At 37.5% G+C, this 22,253-nt stretch overlaps 1 protein-coding gene across 1 annotated transcript in view; it reads right to left on the bottom strand.

Moving 5' to 3' along the window:
* Window positions 1-20,847, bottom strand: part of Dek (protein) — a 99,828-nt gene extending 78,981 nt beyond the window's left edge. Inside the window, exons 1-2 of the mRNA XM_067771962.1 lie at window positions 20,697-20,847; window positions 15,914-16,169 (exon numbers count right to left, since the gene is read on the bottom strand). Coding sequence (XP_067628063.1) covers window positions 15,914-16,169; window positions 20,697-20,699 — 259 coding nt within the window. The 5' untranslated portion in view covers window positions 20,700-20,847. The remainder of the gene's footprint in view (window positions 1-15,913; window positions 16,170-20,696) is intronic.
* Between the last annotated feature and the right edge of the window lie 1,406 nt (window positions 20,848-22,253).

The raw sequence follows: 22,253 nt of genomic DNA, 5'->3' as shown, positions 1-22,253 counted from the left end.
AAAAATAGTTTTTCTAGGTTGTTTGATGTAACGTCTGGTGTGCCTCAGGGTAGTCATTTGGGACCGTTACTTTTTACCTTGTTTATAAATGACTTACCACAAACTCTCATACATTCCCGAACTCTTATATATGCGGATGATGTTAAACTTTGTTACTCTTACTTGCCTTCGGAGTCTTCCCGTGTGGAGTTTCTTCAGGCAGACTTGGACTCATTTCAATGCTGGTGTACTGCAAATTTACTAGTTTTGAATTGCTCGAAGTGCAAACTAATGACATTTCACCGATTGAAGCCAAGTTTGGCATCGTATACGTTAAACAGCACGCCTTTGGTGCGTATATCTGTCGTAAGTGATCTAGGCGTTCTTTTTGATCCTAAACAGACTTTTAATACGCATATTATTGACTAAGACCCTCTACACATCGTTTGTACGACCAATCTTAGAGTATTGTTCGTGTGTCTGGTGCCCAGGGTATCAAAAATTTATAAAGCGTATTGAGTCAGTACAGAAGCAATTCATTTCTTTTGCACTACGTGGTCTTAACTGGGATTCTTGTGTGCATTTGCCACCATATAGAAATAGGCTTCTCCTTATAAATCTGCCAACTTTAGAAAATCGAAGAACTTTACTCGGGGTAATGTTCATTCACAAGCTCATTATGGGCGAGATCGACTCATCTGATCTTGTTAGTCGATTAAATTTTGCTGTTCCTGGTAGAACGTCTAGGCACTTTGTGCCTTTTTATTTACCACTTTGCCGGCAAAATTTTGCCAAAAATAATGCACTGCGAAGTTGGTGTTCGCACTACAACAACTTGTATAACTGCATCAGTTTTGAATGTTCATTTTCCGCGTTGCATAATTCAATACTGTCACGTCTGGCCAGATATTTTGTACTTTCTTTCATATGTATGGTTGAATTTAATTATTTTTAATTGTAACATTAATTTTATGTTTTACATATCTTAGTAGTTGACCGCATTGTGTCTGTGTCGACTTTAATCCAAATAAATAAAAAAAATAAATATGTATGATAAATATGTAATAAAAATTAGCAAAATCGGAGAACGACAACCCACTTTAAAAAAATTTTTAAAGTCAAATAAAAAAAAAAAGTATTATATCTTTACAGTATATAAGTAAATTATGTCAACATTTAACTCCAGTAATGATATGGTGCAACAAAATACAAAAATAAAAGAAAATTTCAAAATGGGCGCGGCTCCGCCCTTTTTCATTTAATTTGTCTAAGATACTTTTAATGCCATAAGTCGAACAAAAATTTACCAATCCTTGTGAAATTTGGCAGGGGCTTAGATTCTAGGGCGATAATTGTTTTCTGTGTAAAAGGGCGAAATCGGTAGAAGACACGCCCAGTTTTTATACACAGTCGGCCGCATGTCCTTCCGCTCGGCCGTTAACACGATAACTTGAGCAAAAATCGATATATCTTTCATAAACTCAGTTCACGTAATTATCTGAACTCACTTTTTATTGGTATAAAAAATGGCTGAAATCCGACTATGACCACGCCCACTTTTTCGATATCGAAAATTACGAAGAATGAAAAAAAATGCCATAATTCTATACCAAACACGAAAAAAGGGATGAAACATGGTAATTTGATTGGTTTATTGACGCAAAATATAACTTGAGAAAAAACTTTGTAAAATGGGTGTGACACCTACCATATTAATTAGAAGAAAATGAAAAAGTTCTGCAGGGCGAAATCAAGGGCCCTTGGAATCTTGGCAGGAATACTGTTCGTGGTATTACATATATAAATAAATTAGCGGTACCCGACAGATGATGGTCTGGGTCACCCTGGTCCACATTTTGGTCGATATCTCGAAAACGCCTTCACATATACAACTACCACCACTCCCTTTTAAAACCCTCATTAATACCTTTAATTGGATACCCATATCGTACAAACACATTACAGAGTCACCCCTGGTCCACCTTTATGGCGATATCTCGAAAAGGCGTCCACCTATAGAACTAAGGGCCACTCCCTTTTAAAATACTCATTGTCACCTTTCGTTTGATACCCATAGTGTACAAACGCATTCTAGAGTCACCCCTGGTCCACCTTTATGGCGATATCTCGAAAAGGCGTCCACCTATAGAACTAAGGCCCACTCCCTTTTAAAATACTCATTAACACTTTTCATTTGATACCCGTATCGTACAAACAAATTCTAGAGTCACCCCTGGTCCACTTTTATGGCGATATCTCGAAAAGGCGTCCACCTATAGAACTAAGACCCACGCCATTTTAAAAAACCATTAACACCTTTCATTTGATATCCATATCGTACAAACAAATTCTAGAGTCAGCCCTGGTCCACCTTTATGGCGATATCCCTAAATGGCGTCCACCCATAGAACTAAGTCCCACGCCTTTTGTGGTGATTTTCCCTTATTTTGTCTCCATAGCTCTGAACTGAGTATGTAATGTTCGGTTACACCTGAACATAGCCTTCCTTACTTGTTATAGTTCATTTTATATTTTTTAATAACAAAAATACTTTTTTTTTAACTTTTGTTTCACCATTTGGCGGTAAGGTATCGTTAAAAAGTAAAAATTATTTTTCACACTACATACTACAATGACGGCACGGCTATAGGTTCGCCAAAAATACGACTTGCCAAAATGTTGGCCGATGAAAATTAATTTAAATTTTTTCCATTTTTTTATTAAATTTTTAACATCGTACGGGTGTACGAAACACCATAAAAATACACGTGTGCAATATTCAAGTTTATGTTGGGACGAGATATGTTTGAAGGGCTTTAGACATCAAAATCTATGACTTCGTCCTCAGGAAATGAAGTATTATTTTTGCTACACTCATAAATATTTTTTGTGTTCCTTAGTTTTAAGAAATCGTTGTTTATTTCAAAGTCATGACCGCATTTATTCAGCCGTCTAAGACCACTTCTTATTGTCAGAAGCGAATTGAACATAACTAAGTCTATTTTTTTTTCTGTGTTTGCTTTTAATCAAACTCATGTTTGAAAACGTTCTTGCAACTTCAGCATTACTTAGTGGCAGCACAAAATTGGCAAGCTTTTGGAATTATACTGTTTAACATCATACCAAAAACTTAATGTTGAAGTCACATTTTTCCAATTTTGGAGATAGACGTTTTTCCACTGCATTTATACTCTCGTTATTTCATCAGTGCTATACTTGTTTTTTTTTTTTCATTTGTGAAATATGAACACCTTTCAGGTTTTACAATTCTCAATGTGTTTTCAACCGAAAAGAAATCCATTTTGTTAAGCGTTTCTATATTGTGCGGCAAGCGTTGCCTTAATTGCTCTATTAATTTAATTATGAAGTCGCGACATATATGTTACGTATCTTTCTTTCAATGAATTCGTCTATAAATTTATTTTTTAATTCGTATATATTCCTCAAAGATATAATGAAAATAAGGTACGGGAGACAAAAATGTATTATAATATAAAGTTAAAAGGTCGAAACTCTTAGAAGGTGGCACTATGCTGTTGCACAAGCTGGAAAGCAAATATACAACCTCATGACACAGTTTATCGATTAAAGTTTTTGTTATCAGTTGAGTACCGAGCTGCCATATCATACATAACGAAACAAATAAAATAAAGCATCGACACACATAAAACACATAACAAATTTCACAATACGTATTGCCGAAATAAATTTGGAGGGGGGCAAACATTTTAAAGAGGACCAAAAAAAGAGCTAGGGGCTAAACTGGAATTTTTGGAGCTAAACGAAAAAAGATCTGGCTCCAAAAGCACCAAAATGGCAACACTGAATCAGACCCCTCTGAGCTAATAATAAATTGCATTTTGCACAATCCAAAAACGGTTCCATTGGTTCAAGAGGGGTACTAAATTATTATTTAACATTTTTTTTTTTTGCATTTGGATATTGTGACGAAGTTGTAAGCTCGGTTCAAAGTTTATAGCAAGATAATTTAAGAAATCTATAAAGCCATAATCGTAGTTGTAAAGTTTTTTAAGAAATTGCCCTTCTACAATCATCAAATTAAGCAGCGATGAATTTGACATACTTTTTCCCCAATTACAAAAAAATCTAAGATCTTTGGAAGTATGTCCGACCCACTTAAAACATCTAAACATCTAAAATTTAAAGAAAATATTGTCGGGACCGTAATAGGAAAAGGAAAAACATTTTTAACAACATGAGAACTAGAATTTACGCTTAATTATTTGCATACGTGTCAAACAGCATCTAAATATTACAATAATAAAATTTCAATAAGAAATGTTATGCCAATTTCAGACAGAGGTTTTATAAAATAATTAATAATTTTTTCTACATAAGAAGCCCTTTTTGAACCTGAAATTCTTAATTATTTCATTATTGCTTTATTGAACGCCTAATGTAGTGAAAAATGTAGGCGGTTTTGCTTGGTGTTACGGATTCTATTGTCAATGTAAGAAATGACAATCAAAAATAAATTATTTTCAATAATTTTACGAAAAATAGAAAATTATCACAAAAATTAACATTTTTATTTTTGCTGCAAAATATATTGCTTCTTAAAAATAGACACATATTGAGTAGGTAAATTTTATTTTATTGGCCCGTAATCATAGTCGAAATAAAATAGAGTTTTATTGATTTAAACATGGTTCTAAATTAAATATCATTTTAACTCTGTTATAGTCCACTTAAACACTATTTTATCTCTAAAAAAGTATTTTAAATTTAAAATGACATGAGCCCGATTTTATTTTTTTAAAATAGGTTTTAAGTTGGTGGTCTGCTCTCAAAAATTACGAGAAACTAAACAATTTGCTATTTAAACATTTGTGACGAAAATTACACAATCTTAAAATCTGCGATGGTTACTTGGCTCCACATATGGGAAATCTTTAATTAAGACTACTCCGCATTCAAAGGTATTTGTGAGTTTTGATATTTTAGTATCTTTTGAGGAAAAAGTAGCATCCTGTACTGATTTTGGTATTAAATTTAGAAATAAATTATCAATGGAAGCAATTATTTACCACAGGCGTCGATTTTTAATACATGTCAAAAAATTTCGGGAGAGGTGTCAAATGACGCGTTTTAATTTCGGAAGCAATAACCCAAGGCGGCAAAGTAATACTTGTACACTGCCAAGATATTTTTGCAAAAAAAAAAGTTTAAAACTTTCATGTGGTTGATGTTATTTTGGTGATATTGTTGTACACAAAAAATAATTAACTAAAAAGGCGTTCTACGCTGATACAATTTTCACCAGTTTCGCAGCCGTTTCAGCGTAATTATTCGGGTTTTTCGTGAATATCTTCTATTAATAAAAGAACAATTTCTTATTTCCGACTTCTAATTATTGAATTACATTACAGAATTCTTGAATTCAATTCTGCTGCCATTTCCTTTTGTGTCTTCTATTCCCCTTTACATTTGACAATTCCTCTTAAAAGAAAGCATGAAATAAAACACGGAATACAACAAGAATTAGCAAAACAATTTTAAGAACTGCTTGGTACGGGCGCTGCTGAACCACTTCCCCCCTTCATCACCCTATATGTCATGATCGACTTGAGTTCAATGATTTGCTTATGTAAAAGTGACCTACACTTTGCAGGTCCATGCACAATGACTCAACATTCTAGGCCACTTCTTTCCTATGGAAAACTATACTAAACCCCCTTCGTTTATGCTGACTTTGCGAAGACTAACCTAAATTTGATTTAACCTGATTATCATTGAATGTCCTGCATACTTATTAGTTTCGAGGTTAGAGATATCCCTATTCGGTTTCGGGTCTATTAAATTAAACGGCTTCAACGGTTAGCGCCACCTAACATTTAAGGTTTACATCATTTTGTCCGACACATTTGTCTTAATGCAAAGAACTTTTCTTTACAACATTCCCACAAACTACATATATAAACTATTCAACATGAATACGAGTGTGTGAGTGCATAGCCTTGTTGCTTTCTTTGCTTTAAGGAGCTCGAATCCGCTTTAACTACTTATTCGTTTATGTTGCGAGATTTAACTAATTTTTTAAAAACGAAATTAAGTAAATTTTCTTTAAATAAGTATGTTATTGTTCAATTAAAAGATTGTGCACTCTATTTTAAATTGACGGCTGATAAAAAACAGCGAATTTTTACAAAACGTTTGCTAATAACTTTTAAATAGAATTGAATGAGAATTATCCGCCACCGGATTATGATCAAAACGCGTTTTCAGGTACTCCTTTGATAATTTTTGTCCTATTGTAAGAGTTTTTGTCAAGTAAAAAATTACCATTTCTTATACGTGGAGGCAAGTAACCACGGTTGTAAGGAACAGGGTGAACCTTTAAAATTTCTAAAAAAATTCTTCATAGCGCCAATCTATACCTTTTTTCATACGAATACCCTGTCCATGCTAATTTTAGCTGAAAACTGTGTTTAATATGTCTATGATAGACCAACATTTTAAATCCCATTTTTAAATTAGGCAAGATTTTAGCTAAAGAGTATTTTAGTCAGCGACTATGATTACGGGCCATTGGCGCATAATCATAGTCAAAATAAAATAGATTTTAAATTTTGTTGCAGCTTTTTGACATAATTTTCTATGAGCTATCTGTCAAAAAAGCTGAAACTAAATTTAAAACCTATTTTATTTTGACTATGATTATGCGCTATTGTCTTTAAAGTTAAAGCTCCATTTTAACTATTTTTTTGTAAAAAGCATAACAGCTGACATATGTGCGTTAATGAAGCAAGTGATCCTGTGTGAAAAGGAAAAATTTATAAATTTGTTTAACAAAATTAAGATTCCAATAAGTTTTTGTGTGAAATCGGTATTAGACCGCTTAATTTATTTCTTACTTTTTATGCTTGTAACGGTCGTAACGCTTGGTACATTTTTCTTGATAATTAAGGCACAATTTTTAAACCGGATTTTTTTTTTTAACAAGCGGGAAACGGGCAGATACAATTCTTTCAAGTCCATTGAACTCAGAGGTATTAATCATTTTTCTTTCACCCTTTCCAAATTAAATTATTTTTCCCACTTTTTTTCACAGTTAAAAACTGCAACTTAACAAATTAGTATTTTTATACTCAGCGTGCTTTGCACACAGAGTATCTTAACTTTGATTGGATAACGGTTGGTTGTACAGGTATAAAGGAATCGATATAGATATAGACTTCCATATATCAAAATCATCAGTATCGAAAAAAAATTTGATTGAGCCATGTCCGTCCGTCCGCTAGCACGATAACTTGAGTAAATATTGAGATATCTTCACCAAATTTGGTACACTATCTTATCTGGACCCAGAATAGATTGGTATTGAAAATGAGCGAAATCGGATGATAACCACGCCCACTTTTTATATATATAAAATTTTGGAAAACACAAAAAACCTGATAATTTAGTAAATAATACACCTAAAATGTTGAAATTTGACATGTGGACTGATATTGACTCTTGATTTTAAAATGGGTCTGGCACCACCCACTTGTGATAAAATCAATTTTACAAATATTATTAATGAAAAACCGTTAAACCTATCGTAACAAAATTCGGCAGAGAGGTTGCCTTGACTATAGGGAATGCGTTGAAGAAAAATTAACGAAATCGGTTAAGGACCAAGCCCACTTTTATATAAAAGATTTTTAAAAGGGTCGTGGACGAATAAAATAAGCTATATCTCTGCAAAAAAGAGCTTTATATCAATGGTATTTCATTTCCCAAGTGGATTTATAACAATAAATAGGAAAAACTTCAAATTCAAAAAAAATGGGCGTGGCACCGTCCCTTTTACGACTAAGCAATTTTCTGTTTCGGGAGCCATAAGTCGAAGAAAAATTAACGGATCGTAATAAAATTGGGTACAAAAATGTTCCCTATAGCAGGAAATATTTCTAGAAAAAATAGACGAGATCGGTTAAAGACCACGCCCACGTTTATATAAAAGATTTTTAAAAGGGTCGTAGACGAAAATAATAAGCTATATCTTAGCGAAAGAGAGCTTTGTATCAATAGAATTTTAATTTCTAAATTGAATTGTGGCATTAAATTGGAAAACACTAAAATTTTTGAAAATGGGCGTGGCACCGCCCCCTTTACGATTAAGCAATTTTCTACGTTTCGCGAGCCATAATTCGAAGAAAAATTAACGGATCGGCAAATTAAATATAAAACAAGTTTAAAAGTGTTGTAGGTTAGAATAATAAGCTATAACTTAGCAAAAAATAGTTTTGAATCCATGATATTTCACTTATCAAGTTTTATTGTAAGAGGAAATGTGGAGACATTTTTTTTTAAACGGGCGGTGCCACGTGTTATGCAGACAAGTAATTTATCTGAAATGAAATGAACCATTGAAGCTCACGCCGAGTATATAATGTTCGGTTACACGCGAACTTGTTCTTGTATAGTGAGATGATTATAGGCAAGGCGAAATAAACTTCAATTTCCAAGTATGAAGTTCCTTTATATTTACAAACGTAACCTCTTGCGTGATTAGGGCGATCATACTCGCACGCACAAGATTGCGTTGAACGCATCTATATGAAAAACTTCATTGTGGCTCGGACATTAGTATAGTAGCATTTGACACTTCTCCGAACAATTCGAAATGGCGCAGGTTTTAAGCGTACCTGTTACAATTCGGATAGGCGCGGGTTCGATTACAGCTTCTCATTCAGATTTTTATTTTTTTTATTTTTATTTAAATAAAATTTGTTTAACACATTGCAACAATAGCATTAACAACACCCGGCAATAAGTCCTCACTTTTCTTTGTTTTCTCTAAATTGTATTGTCACCGGGTCTCGAACTATGTGCTAAGTTACAAGTCTCTAAGTAACCGGGAAGTTAGTTAAAAATGGATTGAAAGATTCCCAAATTACAATTAATTTTCCTAATATCTCGATCCATGCGCCACCTAGCGGAATTTTTTTGATAAAATATTGCATTGTCACCGGGTTCTAACTTACGTCTCAAGTTTCATATCTCCAGCTCACCGGGAAGTTACTCAAAAATCGATTACAATATTCCCCTCGTTTTTCAAGGATTTGTAGTTATCTCACTTAGCGCGCCACCTAGCGGAATTTTGTTTTCTCTAAATTGTATTGTCACCAGGTCTCGAACTATGTGCTAAGTTACAAGTCTCTAGGTAACCGGGAAGTTAGTTAAAAATGGTTGAAAGATTCCCAAATTAAAATTAATTTTCCTAATATCTCGATCCATGCGCCAGCTAGCGGAATTTTTTTGAAAAAATATTGCATTATCACTGGGTTCTGACCCACGTCCCAAGTTTGCAGTCTCTAGCGCGTTTTTTTTTTGGTCAAATGTTTTCTGACCCACTTTCCAAGTTTCAGGGCTCTAGCTCACCGGCAAGTTACTCAAAAATCGATCGTAAGATTCCCCTCGTTTTTCAAGGATTTGTAGTTATCTCACTTAGCGCGCCACCTAGCGGAATTTAGTTTTCTCTAAATTGTATTGTCACCGGGTCTCGAACTATGTGCTAAGTTACAAGTCTCTAAGTAACCGGGAAGTTAGTTAAAAATGGATTGAAAGATTCCCAAATTAAAATTAATTTTCCTAATATCTCGATCCATGCTCCACCTTGCGGAATTTTTTTGATAAAATGTTGCATTGTCACCGGGTTCTGACCCACGGCCCAAGTTTCAAGTCTCTAGCTCACCGGCAAGTTACTCAAAAATCGATCGCAAGATTCCCCTCGTTTTTCAAGGATTTGTAGTTATCTCACTTAGCGCGCCACCTAGCAGAATTTCGTTTTCTCTAAATTGTATTGTCACCGGGTCTCCAACTATGTGCTAAGTTACTAGTCTCTAAGTAACCGGGAAGTTAGTTAAAAATGCATTGAAAGATTCCCAAATTAAAATCAATTTTCCCAATATCTCGATCCATGCGCCACCTTGCGGAATTTTTTTGATAAAATGTTGCATTGTCACCGGGTTCTGACCCACGGCCCAAGTTTCAAGTCTCTAGGTCACCGGCAAGTTACTCAAAAATCGTTCGCAAGATTCCCCTCGTTTTTCAAGGATTTGTAGTTATATCACTTAGCGCGCCACCTAGCGGAATTTCGTTTTCTCTAAATTGTATTGTCACCGGGTCTCCAACTATATGCTAAGTTACAAGTCTCTAGGTAACCGGGAAGTTAGTTAAAAATGGATTGAAAGATTCCCAAATTAAAATTAATTTTCCTAATATCTCGATCCATGCGCCAGCTAGCGGAATTTTTTTGAAAAAATATTGCATTATCACTGGGTTCTGACCCACGTCCCAAGTTTGCAGTCTCTAGCGCGATTTTTTTTGGTCAAATGTTGTCTGGCCCACTTTCCAAGTTTCAAGTCTCTAGCTCACCGGCAAGTTACTCAAAAATCGATCGCAAGATTCCCCTCGTTTTTCAAGGATTTGTAGTTATCTCACTTAGCGCTCCACCTAGCGGAATTTAGTTTTCTCTAAATTGTATTGTCACCGGGTCTCGAACTATGTGCTAAGTTACAAGTCTCTAAGTAACCGGGAAGTTAGTTAAAAATGGATTGAAAGATTCCCAAATTAAAATTAATTTTCCTAATATCTCGATCCATGCTCCACGTTGCGGAATTTTTTCGATAAAATGTTGCATTGTCACCGGGTTCTGACCCACGGTCCAAGTTTCAAGTCTCTAGCTCACCGGCAAGTTACTCAAAAATCGATCGCAAGATTCCCCTCGTTTTTCAAGGATTTGTAGTTATCTCACTTAGCGCGCCACCTAGCGGAATTTCGTTTTCTCTAAATTGTATTGTCACCGGGTCTCCAACTATGTGCTAAGTTACAAGTCTCTAAGTAACCGGGAAGTTTTCCCAAATTAAAATTAATTTTCCCAATATCTCGATCCATGCGCCACCTTGCGGAATTTTTTTGATAAAATGTTGCATTGTCACCGGGTTCTGACCCACGGCCCAAGTTTCAAGTCTCTAGGTCACCGGCAAGATACTCAAAAATCGTTCGCAAGATTCCCCTCGTTTTGCAAGGATTTGTAGTTATATCACTTAGCGCGCCACCTAGCGGAATTTCGTTTTCTCTAAATTGTATTGTCACCGGGTCTCCAACTATGTGCTAAGTTACAAGTCTCTAAGTAACCGGGAAGTTAGTTAAAAATGGATTGAATGATTCCCAAATTAAAATTAATTTTCCTAATATCTCGATCCATGCCTCACCTAGCGGATTTTTTTTGATAAAATGTTGCAGTCACCGGGTTCTGACCCACGGCCCAAGTTTCAGGTCTCTAGCTCACCAGCATGTAACTCAAAAATCGATCGCAAGATTCCCCTAGTTCTTCAGGGATTTGTAGTTATCTCAGTTAGCGCGCCACCCAGTGGAACTTTGTTTTGTATAAATGGTATTGTCACCGGGTCTCGAACTATGTGCTAAGTTACAAGTCTCTAGGTAACCGGGAAGTTAGTTAAAAATGGATTGAAAGATTCCCAAATTAAAATTAATTTTCCTAATATCTCGGTCCATGCGCCACCTAGCGGAATTTTTTTGATAAAATATTGCATTATCACTGGGTTCTAACTTACGGCTCAAGTTTCATATCTCCAGCTCACCGGGAAGTTACTCGAAAAGCGATTGCAAGATTCCCTGCGTTTTTTCATGGATTTTCGTTTATCTCGATTCGTCTGCCACCTGGGGCATTTTGCTTTCCACGAATTGTAGTGCCATCGGCTCGCAAACTATGTGCTAAGTTTCAAGTCTCTGGATCACCGAGAAGTTAGTTAAAAGTCGATCGCAAAATTTCCATTTTAAAATAAATTTTCTGTATATCTCAATCCGTGCGCCACCTAGCGGATTTTTTTTTCACTTGCATTGTAATGTCTCTCAGATCTGAACTACGTTCTAAGTATCAAGTGTCTAGCTCAACGGGAAGTTACCGCAAAGGACTTTTCCGTGGGTCAAAAATTCGTATGGAAATGAGGGGACAAACATGAAATAAATAAAGGTAATAAAAAGAAGCTTTTATCTTCATGAAGGTATATCGCACCAAGTTATTATTTATATATATATTGTCACGGATATTGGCATCGCTGAGCTGTACCATCACTAAGGCGATGCTAAGGCCATGCCAAGCAGTATTTACGTCAATAATCAAATCATGTATACACATATATAAGGCAGCCGAAAGAGATGTCACACACAGATACATTTACTTATGCGCCTATGTATGCGCGAGAGACTGTAAACTACAAACATTCACATCAATAATTCAATCATTATGTATCTACATAAACGAATAAATAATTGCGTCTACACATATGTACGCATACGAGCAGCGGAGCGGCAATGCACCAACACATGCATATATCTTATCTCAGTTGTCACAAGAGAGGGCAATAATTTTTGCACGTAGTTGTGGCTGGCGATTTTGTAGCCGAAATAACTAGTAAGTTCTGGAAATTGAAGAGCCTAGAAGTATGCAGCGTAAACTATAAAAGCGGGACAGGCGAGTAAGAAGGAATTCAGTTTGATTTGAGTTGATCAGCAGTTACGACTAAGAAGATATCTAGCGAGCAATACCAGTATTATTTTGATTAGTGGAGTTTCATTTGAGCTATCAGTTTGGTTATTAAGCTATTCGTTGCACAGTTTGAGTGTTATTGTGAAGCATTTTAATAAAGGCCATTTTTCCATTATTCAATATTGGAGTTATTTATTCAACAGTTTAGCGATACGAACCTAGCAAAAGGGGCAAATAAGAGGATTTGCAGCAAATTCGTTACAATATCTATAAAATAGGCTTATAACCTGTTATAATAATACATTGAATACAATAACCTGATTATAAGGTTTATGAGCCAGCTAAAATAGTATGTTATATTTCAAGCTAATTATAAGTCTTATTGCACATATAAAATCAGGCTTGCATATTACTTATAATAAGACACCATCTGACTTCGAGTTCGTTCTTTCATCTTTATAATCACCAATTCCAAAACATTAATTAAATATAGACTGGTAATCTCTCATTGAAAATTCATTTTCAGTGCCTACGTTCAAATTACGAGACAAGTAACATTTTTAAGTTTTTTACACGGGGTCACTTCTCGGAAGTGGTTCGGCCATTTACCATTTCCCGATGTCGTTTGGTTTCGACATAAAACACGTAGCTCCCGCCCGGGTGTAGGAAAAATAGGAAAGCAGTGTAGCGAAAACCGGAAAATAGCTCCTCAGACAACGGGAAATACAAAATTTACGGCTTTAATTTATTTTTTGAAACGATAAAAAGTAGACTGAAACTAGTTTTATCGGCGTTTAAAATGATCAAATAAAAAGAAAAGCCAGTTTCTTTAAAAATATATCAAGAGTTTATCGCTTTAGAGTATATCGTAAAAAAAGCCTAAAATAAGACGTTGTTAAAAGGCGTATGATGTGTGGCTGTCCGCCTGCACAAGAGAGGCAGCCACGACACGACCTATTGGTCCTGAGCCGTTCCTGCCAGTAGGCCCGCAGGAAATCAGAGGGCATCTACTAGTAGAAGAAAGGGAAAAGAGGTAAGAACTCTGGCGCAATATGCCAGGCCTGAGACAATCTAAGTTACTGTTAGGGGGCTACAGCGCAACTCGATATAGGGCAATAATAGGCCTTTCGAAAGATAACCTAGACTGAACAATCACATGCAAAAGCTGGGTATAATATCGAACAATACATGCCGATTTTGTGATCGATCAGCGGAGACGACGGAACATGTACTCCTGGAGTGTGACGCAATCTCAAGACGTAGGGCTAAGTTTATGGGCTCATCATGGCCAGAGCATTCTCACATTAAATCCCTCAACCCAGGTGAACTGCTAGGGTTCATCAGAGAAGTCGGCTTGAATGAGGTGCTGTGAAGCAGTTGAGGGCACAATAGACCAATGGTCCCAGTGCGTTCTTCAATTAATTATCTATCTATCTATGATATGCTGTATTTGCCTTATTCTAAGGTACATCTATCAGGTGTGAAACCAGTATTCCTTATTGCTTACAACCGCTTATGCCAGTTTTTGCTGGGTTGCTTTGCGCTCATCGCAATTACCACCTTTTGTTTTACGTGTTAACATAACCATTAAGCAGGGAAAATGAGAATGGGTAAGAAGAGATAGCAACATTAAAAAGCAATTGTCAACCTCACCTTCGAGCGGCGAATCCCATTTCACTAACAGACGAGGCTCTGGCGACCCAAAGCTCCTCATGGAACTTGGAGGGAGGGATGGCCTAATAAAATAAATCGTTCCCGAGATGGTCGGGCTGACACCTTGATGGTGATGTGTTACCGCAGCGTACCGGATCTGTATCCGGCAAAGCACCATCACATCGATAACACTCCCCAAAGCCTTCGGGTAGTACCTTATCGCTACAACAACAACAATATCAAGAAGGTGGCAAGTGTTATTTTTTTCACGCTTCTTCTTAAAATGACACTTTGAGAGTAAAAAGGCAGTTAATAGAATTATTTTTCAAGTATAAATTGCGTCTGTCTTTTAAATACTTTTTTATATAAAAGAGCGTAGTTCTAAACCTATATCGGCCATATTTTGTGGCACATTTCCTATGGAAGGTATTGTACGATGAAACTGAAATCTATTTCAAATAAATTTATGAAAATATAAATGAAAATGTTCTATAAAGTTTTGTGGACCGTTATCGAAGTTGATGGTCCTTTAGGATTCAAGCGCAATACAAAGCTTTATAGCTGCAGTGCTTCCGCAACCCAATTGCCAACCTTACCTACGCGAGGGGAATCTTGTTACGAATATGAATGTAAAAAAAATAAATGTAATGCGCGATAACCTCCGAAGAGATCTAAGGCCGAGCTTCTCTTCCAATTTGTGTAGTCCTCCTCTTGATTTTCCCTACAAATCGGCCGGACGGGACCTACATGTTTTATGCCGACCCGAACGGCATCTACAAGGCAGATGAGTTTTCACAGAGAGCTTTTCATGACAGAAATACACCCGGAGCGCTTGCCAAACACTGCAGAGGGGCGACCCCGCTTAGAAAAATTTTCTCCTAATTGAAAAACCTTATTTCTAAAATTTTGATGTTGCTTTGCCCGGGGTGTGAACCAAGGGCATAAGGTGTAGTAGGCGAAGCACGCTACCATGAATGTATCATACAGATATTTAGCAGGCGACGCTATGGCGACCCCAAGTACATAATTGAACTAAGGGGTGGGCACGGGATGAGCTAGGAGGTTTAATGTGGTCACATTAATCCTTCACGAGGTGATCGGGCTAGTACCTTAATGGTGCTTTGTTTGGAACGGCCAGATCTATGTATATCCGGCATAGGATGCACATATTGTGACGAATATTAATAACACTAAGGCATACTATCATCTCTAAGCCGATACTAAGTAGTCACTTGTATCTACATAAACAAATCAATCATTATGTCTACACATATGTACGTACAAGCAGTGGAGAAAAACGCACAAACACATGCATATATCTGAGCTACTCACAAAAGTATGCAATCATCGGTGGGAGTATCACTCACATATACACGCGTATATGGCTATGCGAGAAGCTATAATCGTGCATCTGTAGTTTATAGCTGGTAAACAAGTAGTAAATTCTAGAAAAAGAAACGCCTAGAAGTATGCGAACGAGACATCACAGAGTATAAAAGGAGTTAAAGCTGAGTAATCAGTAATAAGTTTGATTGAAGCAAGCTATTGATTGTGAAGTATCAGTGTTATTGTGAAGTACTTTAATAAAGGCTATTTTGCATTATCGAATATTAGAGTTATTTATTCAACAGTTTAGCGATACGAACGTTAGTAGAAGGTGTAAAATAAGCGAAGTTTCTATAAAATCGTTACAATATATATATCTTTTTTCTTCTTTTCTCAGATCAAAGTATCGGATAATTTATGGCTTGTGCTTACCTGCATCAGATTCCGTTTTAGGTTTCTTATCATCAATGTCAGCCTCCTTGTCCTTATCTTCTTTCTTAGCAGACGCTCCGTCAACATCAGCATCAGAAATATTTTTCTTCTCTGCCTTTGTTGCTGTGTCTGCCGACTTTACCGCACTGTCAACTACATCTTTCTTATCGGTTTCTGGCACTTTCTCTGTTGTCGTCGTCGTTGACGCTGCAGTTTCGCCACCGGCTTTTTTCTCCTCTGTTTTGTTTTCGTTTTCCTTAAGTAAAAAATGAATAAAAGAATTTAATGTATGTCTAATGCTAAATTTGATAAAAAGCCATAGCACGTATGTACATACGAACATATGGTATGCGTCAATATGAACTTAAAATTGTATGAAAACATTAATTTGAACCAATTTTTAATTTATAATTTTATTTAATAATTTGGGAAAAAAGGCTTTGAAGAGATTTACGAGGTATAATCGAAACAGCTGTCGCCTTGTCTGTCCTGTTGTTGTTGTTGTTGTTGTAGCGATTAGGTTACTCCCCGAAGGCTTTGGGGAGTGTTATCGATGTGATGGTCCTTTGTCGGATACAGATCCGATACGCTCCGGTAACACAGCACCATTAAGGTGCTGGCCCGACCATCTCGGGAACGATTTATATGGCCACATTAAGCCTTCAGGCCATCCCTCCCTCCCCACTCCCAAGTTCCATGAGGAGCTTGAGGTCGCCAGAGCCTCGTCTGTTAGTGAAACGGGATTCGCCGCTCGAAGGTGAGGTTGACAATTGGGTTGGAGAAGCTATATATTGCGCTACACAACCCCTTGAATCCCCCTTGTCTGTCCTGATGTCACGTTGTTTAAATTTTTCCCAAGTTATTAAATAAAATAACTTAAAATTATTAGCTAATTCATTTAAGCAAATTTGGACAGAATGTTTTCACGATATGCGTGATTAACTGTACCTTTTTGATAAGGTTTTTAAGTACCGTACAATTTATATAAATAATAATTATTTTAACAGGCAGGGATATAGGAATATCAAAGCCACTTGGAACTTTATAGCTAACCCAGGCTGAACCGGCTTGGAATATTCCCGCAGCATTTCCGTCGTAAGAGCAGACCCAAAAGTTCGGCAGTTCTAAAATAATCTTTTCGAGGGCAGTCGGATTAGTACCGGATTCACGTACGGCTAACGGTTGAGACGCTATTCTCAGTATTTCTTAAAACACATACCATTTTTTATACTGGAAAGCTTTGTGCGAATCCGCTATCAACTTAGGTTTGTTCGTTTGTCCGTCATCAAAAAGCCCGAAAGTGCTGCTGGTGGCCTTTATAATTTTGTAGTATATGAAATCCAAAAACACGAAGCAATTGGAATAGTACCAGAAAAATCCGACAAAGAAATGTCCGTCTCTGTAACACATTCTAAGCATCCTGAATGTTTTTGAAATGAAGATAACAATAGTTTCCACTACACTCGTAACAGGTCCGGAGGGTCCGTAAAATAGTACCCATATGTATGACATCGCCTTAGTGTTTTTGCCGGTATAACACCAACGGTCGGACAGCCTGAGTTACTCGCCCTAAAATAAGCGTGATTTTTTTTTTAATTAGAAGCGACTAATTTATGGGCCAATTCAAGTCCCACAATGTTGATGTCAATCATTATCAAGATATAAATCCGGTACTAAAAGCTTCATGGAAAAAACGGTGCGATCCACAGATGAGAGTGGAGGACGATGGACGAGATGCTGGGTCCTAGACCAATTTTCAATAGCCTCCGGGGCTTACTTCTTTTTTCAAAAGGAAACAAAGCCCGCGGTTATTTTCACGGCTGTTATTTTACTGCACCTACTTAACGAAAGAGGTGGGGGATGAACCGTAGTTCCTTACGGCGGAATGATATTGTGACGAATATTAGCAACACCAAGGCACACTATCATCTCTAAGCCGATACTAAGCATTCACTTGTATATACATAAACAAATCAATCATTATGTCTACAAATATGTACACAAAAGAAGCGGAGAGATATGCACAAACACATTCATATATCTGAGATATTCACAAAAGTATGCAATCATCGGTGAAAGTAGTGAAGTTTCATTGTGAAGTACATACTTTCAAAGCAGTCTAATAAACACCATTTTGTAATACAGAATATTGGAGTGTTTTATTCAACAGTTCAGCGATACGAACGTTAGCAGAAGTTTACAAATAAGCGGAGTTCCCTGAAATTTGTTGCAATATGCTTGATACAAAACGACCACAAATTTCCGGTTTTCTGTGCAAAAATACTATGCATCCCACCGCCGGTTTCAAAGAGATCCTGGGTAACTTCACGGTTTTCAATAATACTTATTTACAAATTTTGCAACTTTTTTTTCCACCTTCGGATTATTGATACTGAGATCAAAATGCATATTTTGACACCCCTTTTTTTGATCGCGTACAAGCAGTCAACAGCTGTTCTAGACTTTTAACGAAAATATCTCTTTACAGACACTATTTTTACAATTTCCGCCTCAAATTATTGATACAAAACAAGTCTTGCTTTGTCAATCGACATCTGACTTAAATGCAAATGTATGTTGTTGTAGCGATGCGCCGATCACGAATTGTCATCAATATCCTCTAACGGGTGGACCATAAGAGAGGAGTGTTAGAGGCGTTGGTTCCACAATACAGTAAAAGAGATGGTTGGTGTCGTGTGGGAACACAATAGAATCAAGACATATGTCAGGGTTGACTTTGGGTAAGTAAGAGTTTAACCTGTTACAGTATCCAGATCAAAGTAGAGCTAGAGTGACTGGCGTTTCCCTAGGGAGAGTGCGTTACTCTTCTGGGTTTTGGGTATTGAATAAATGTTCCCACACCCCCCCCCCCCCTTTTTTTCAGTTTTTTTTTTTTGTGTGGATATGTTGGTAGAACCAAAATTGTTAATTTCCGCATATCGAAATCAAAACGCGTATTTTGACACCTCTTCCCGAATTTTGGTAAGTCTAGTTGAGGGGTCGACTGGTAATACGGTATTAAAAATATCGAGAGAGGTGTCAAAAGACGCGTATTAATCTCGACAGCAATAATCCGAAAACGGGAAAATAAAAAGTATATCTCTGTCCGGAGATATTTGCAAGTTGGCGATTTGCATGTGGTTGTTGTAATGTTGTAGTACCCACAAAAAATTGTGTTTTGCGCGGATATAGTTTTGGTGTCCAAACCGGTGTTGGACCCACCCAGGGTAATTTTTTATAAGCGCGGCCGAAGGCCCCCAAGGCAGAAAGGTGTTCTGCTCAAAAATACTATGGATTTCACCCCCGTTTCGGGGGGACCCGCGGGTCTTTTTTCGGTTTTTCGTTATCTTTTGAACGAGTTAACATTTTTATTTTCCGGTTTCCGATTATTAATACTGGGTAATAGTCTAGTTGAGGGGTCGACTGCTAATACGCTACCAAAAATATCGAGAGAGGTGTCAAACGACGCGTATTAATCTCGTGAACGATGGCGGAAAAGAAAAATTTTATCTCTGTCCGGAGATATTTGCATTTGAAGTTGGCGATTTCCATGTGGTTCTTGTTGTGTCGTACCCCCAAAAAAAATTGTGCATCACCGTGGCGGTAGCCACGGTTATACCACACACCCGAACTTGGCATGGCGTAGCCCAGGGTTATTTTTTATAATCGCGGCCGAAGGCCGCCAACGCAGAAAGGTGTTCTGCGCAAAAATACTATGCATCCGACCCCCGGTTTCGGAGGTACCCGCGGGTAATTTTTCGGTTTTCCGTTAATATCTTTTGAACACGTTAAAATTTTTATTTTCCGCCTTCGGATTATTAATACTGATGTCAAGACGCGTCGTTTGACACCTCTCTCGATATTTTTGCTGGCGTATTAGCAGTCGACCCCTCAACTAGACTATTACCTAATACTGATGTCAAGGCGCGTCGTTTGACCTCTCTCGATATTTTCGGACGCGTATTAGCAGTGTCATGCTGTCGTATAGAATTACGAATTTTTTGCAGTCTAACGAATATATGCCAGTTATGACACCATTTAGGTAAATATTAAACTTTTACCATATGCGCCACCCACTATGCAATTAAATGCGAACTAGAACCCACCCTTAAAAATCCAACTGTACAGTCTTTTATACGGAAATAACCAAGTACCATTCCCCGAATTCTCCAAAATAGGTTTACTGTTGCCTTCGGTAAAACCAAACCCCAATAAGTTTGCAGCACTTTTTTTAAATTTTCTGTTAATATACTCGATGTGCGGCAATAAAAAACTACTTTCTCGCTTTTGTTTTTCTCTCGCCATTCGTTTCTTTGGAGAAATCGCGCCAACGAATATCAAATATAACAACATGAATGAATTAATATTTTTGCCGCTTCTAAAATGAACGACTGACAAAAAGGTGAAAATGATAACAAACGCAAAATTTATTTTTATAAACCAAATGAATTCGCTCTCGTGGAGTACGAAAAATCTGTATAAAAGGCGGCAAGCGAGGAAAGCCCTTTCAAATGCGATGTATTCATGTACGTAAAGAAAATGAACCGACGCCATGTTTTAACGTCGCAGCGGAATGCGACGCAAGAAAGCAGCGCTACGACGGCCAATAAAAAGAACGACGGTAAACGATGAAAGCGAAAAATTCACCAAATGTGACGCGCTCGTAAATTTTAAAAATCCATTTTTTTACGTTAAGCACTACAATTTCATGCACAATTTTATTGCAAGTCGATGCTTTGAACATTATTAGTTAATTTATCACACTTTTTACTAATTTACATACCATATTTTCTATATTTTTTAAGACCGAAAAAATTTTTTTGCCGTTCACTTATGGAGAATACACTTCACTATTTTAATAATTCTTCTACTTCTGGCGCTTCTTCTTGTTTTAACAGCATAGGGATGATTTTTTGGGTATGAAATGAACTATAGTTTATATAACGACATGTGTCAGCGCTATATAAGCGAATGATATATATAACGATTTTGTTATTTATGGGTTTCTCATGATAGCTAGTCCTCGTATCCCAATGATACATGAACCAGATACGGATAGAGATTTAGGATGCAAATGCAACATAGTTCATGTACCATTTGAACATGAGGAGTATCATTCCATGTGGAGATGCGCGGTATATTGCAAAAGTGAAGCGGCAGATTGCTAGATAATTTTTCGGGTAAAAATCTAGAACAGGGGTCGTCTGCTAATATTGTCCCAGGGGGTTAGGGGGTCAGAATATACCCGCGTTAGGTATGCCTCTCCTAAGAGGCGACTAAAATACCAGATTCAAGGGGCTGTGTAGCGCAACCCTTCGGGTTACTTACTTACTTAATTGGCGCTTAACCGTCTAAACAAGGCACGCCAGTCGCTCCTTCGCTCCGCCAACCGGCGCCAATTGGTCACACCAAGGGAGTTTAAATCGTTTTCCACCTGGTCCTTCCAACGGAGTGGGGGCGCCCTCTACCTCTGCTTCCATAGGCGGGTTCCGATAGAAACACTTTCTTGGCCGGAGCATCATCATTCATTCGCATAACATGGCCTAGCCAGCGCATCCGCTTCATTTTAATTCGCTGAACTATGTTGATGTCTGCGTATAGCTCGTACAGCTCATCATTAAATCTTCTTCGGTACTCGCCATCGCCAACGCGTAGAGGTCCATAAATCTTTCGAAGAACTTTTCTCTCGAACACTCCCAAAGCCGCTTCATCTGCTGTTGTCATCTGCTGTTGTCATGGCCCCTTCGGGTTGCCAGCGCAATATATAGCTTCCCCAAACCCAATTGTCAACCTCACCTATCCGCGGCGAATCCTGTTTCACCAAAAGACGAGGCTCTGGCGACCTGCTGTCCGCACCAGACTGGTCTGTCATTTTCGGTAATTCTCTTCGACAGCATGACACTGCTATACGCGTCCAAAAATATTGAGAGAGTTGTCAAAAGACGAGTATTGATTACCTACAAACCTGGGCATCCCAACAGACATCTGATTGATGAGCCAACACCGCCCAGAGGCTTACGGAGTCATCTGCATAAGCATTATGAGGAAATACGGCACCTGAGAACACAGCCTTATGAAGCCAAAAAACACAAGCAGGTCCTCAGTGAACTCCTCAAACAGGCGTAGGACCCCTATGTCAGGAATTGCCCGGTGAAACCTGTACTCAAAGAACAATACCCTAAACTTGCAGAAGAGGAACACACACTCCCTAGGGAAACGCGAGTCACTCTAGCTCAACTTCGATCTGGATACTGTAACAGGATAAACTCTTACCTATCCAGAATCAATCCCGACATACAAAATGTATGCCCTGCTTGCAATATGTGCCCACATGACACCA

Source organism: Eurosta solidaginis, chromosome 3 (genome assembly GCF_040869045.1).
Source record: "Eurosta solidaginis isolate ZX-2024a chromosome 3, ASM4086904v1, whole genome shotgun sequence".
Taxonomy (NCBI): Eukaryota; Metazoa; Arthropoda; class Insecta; order Diptera; family Tephritidae; genus Eurosta; species Eurosta solidaginis.
Note: the sequence above shows the minus strand (reverse complement) of the source record. Positions and strands in the feature narration are given on the sequence as shown.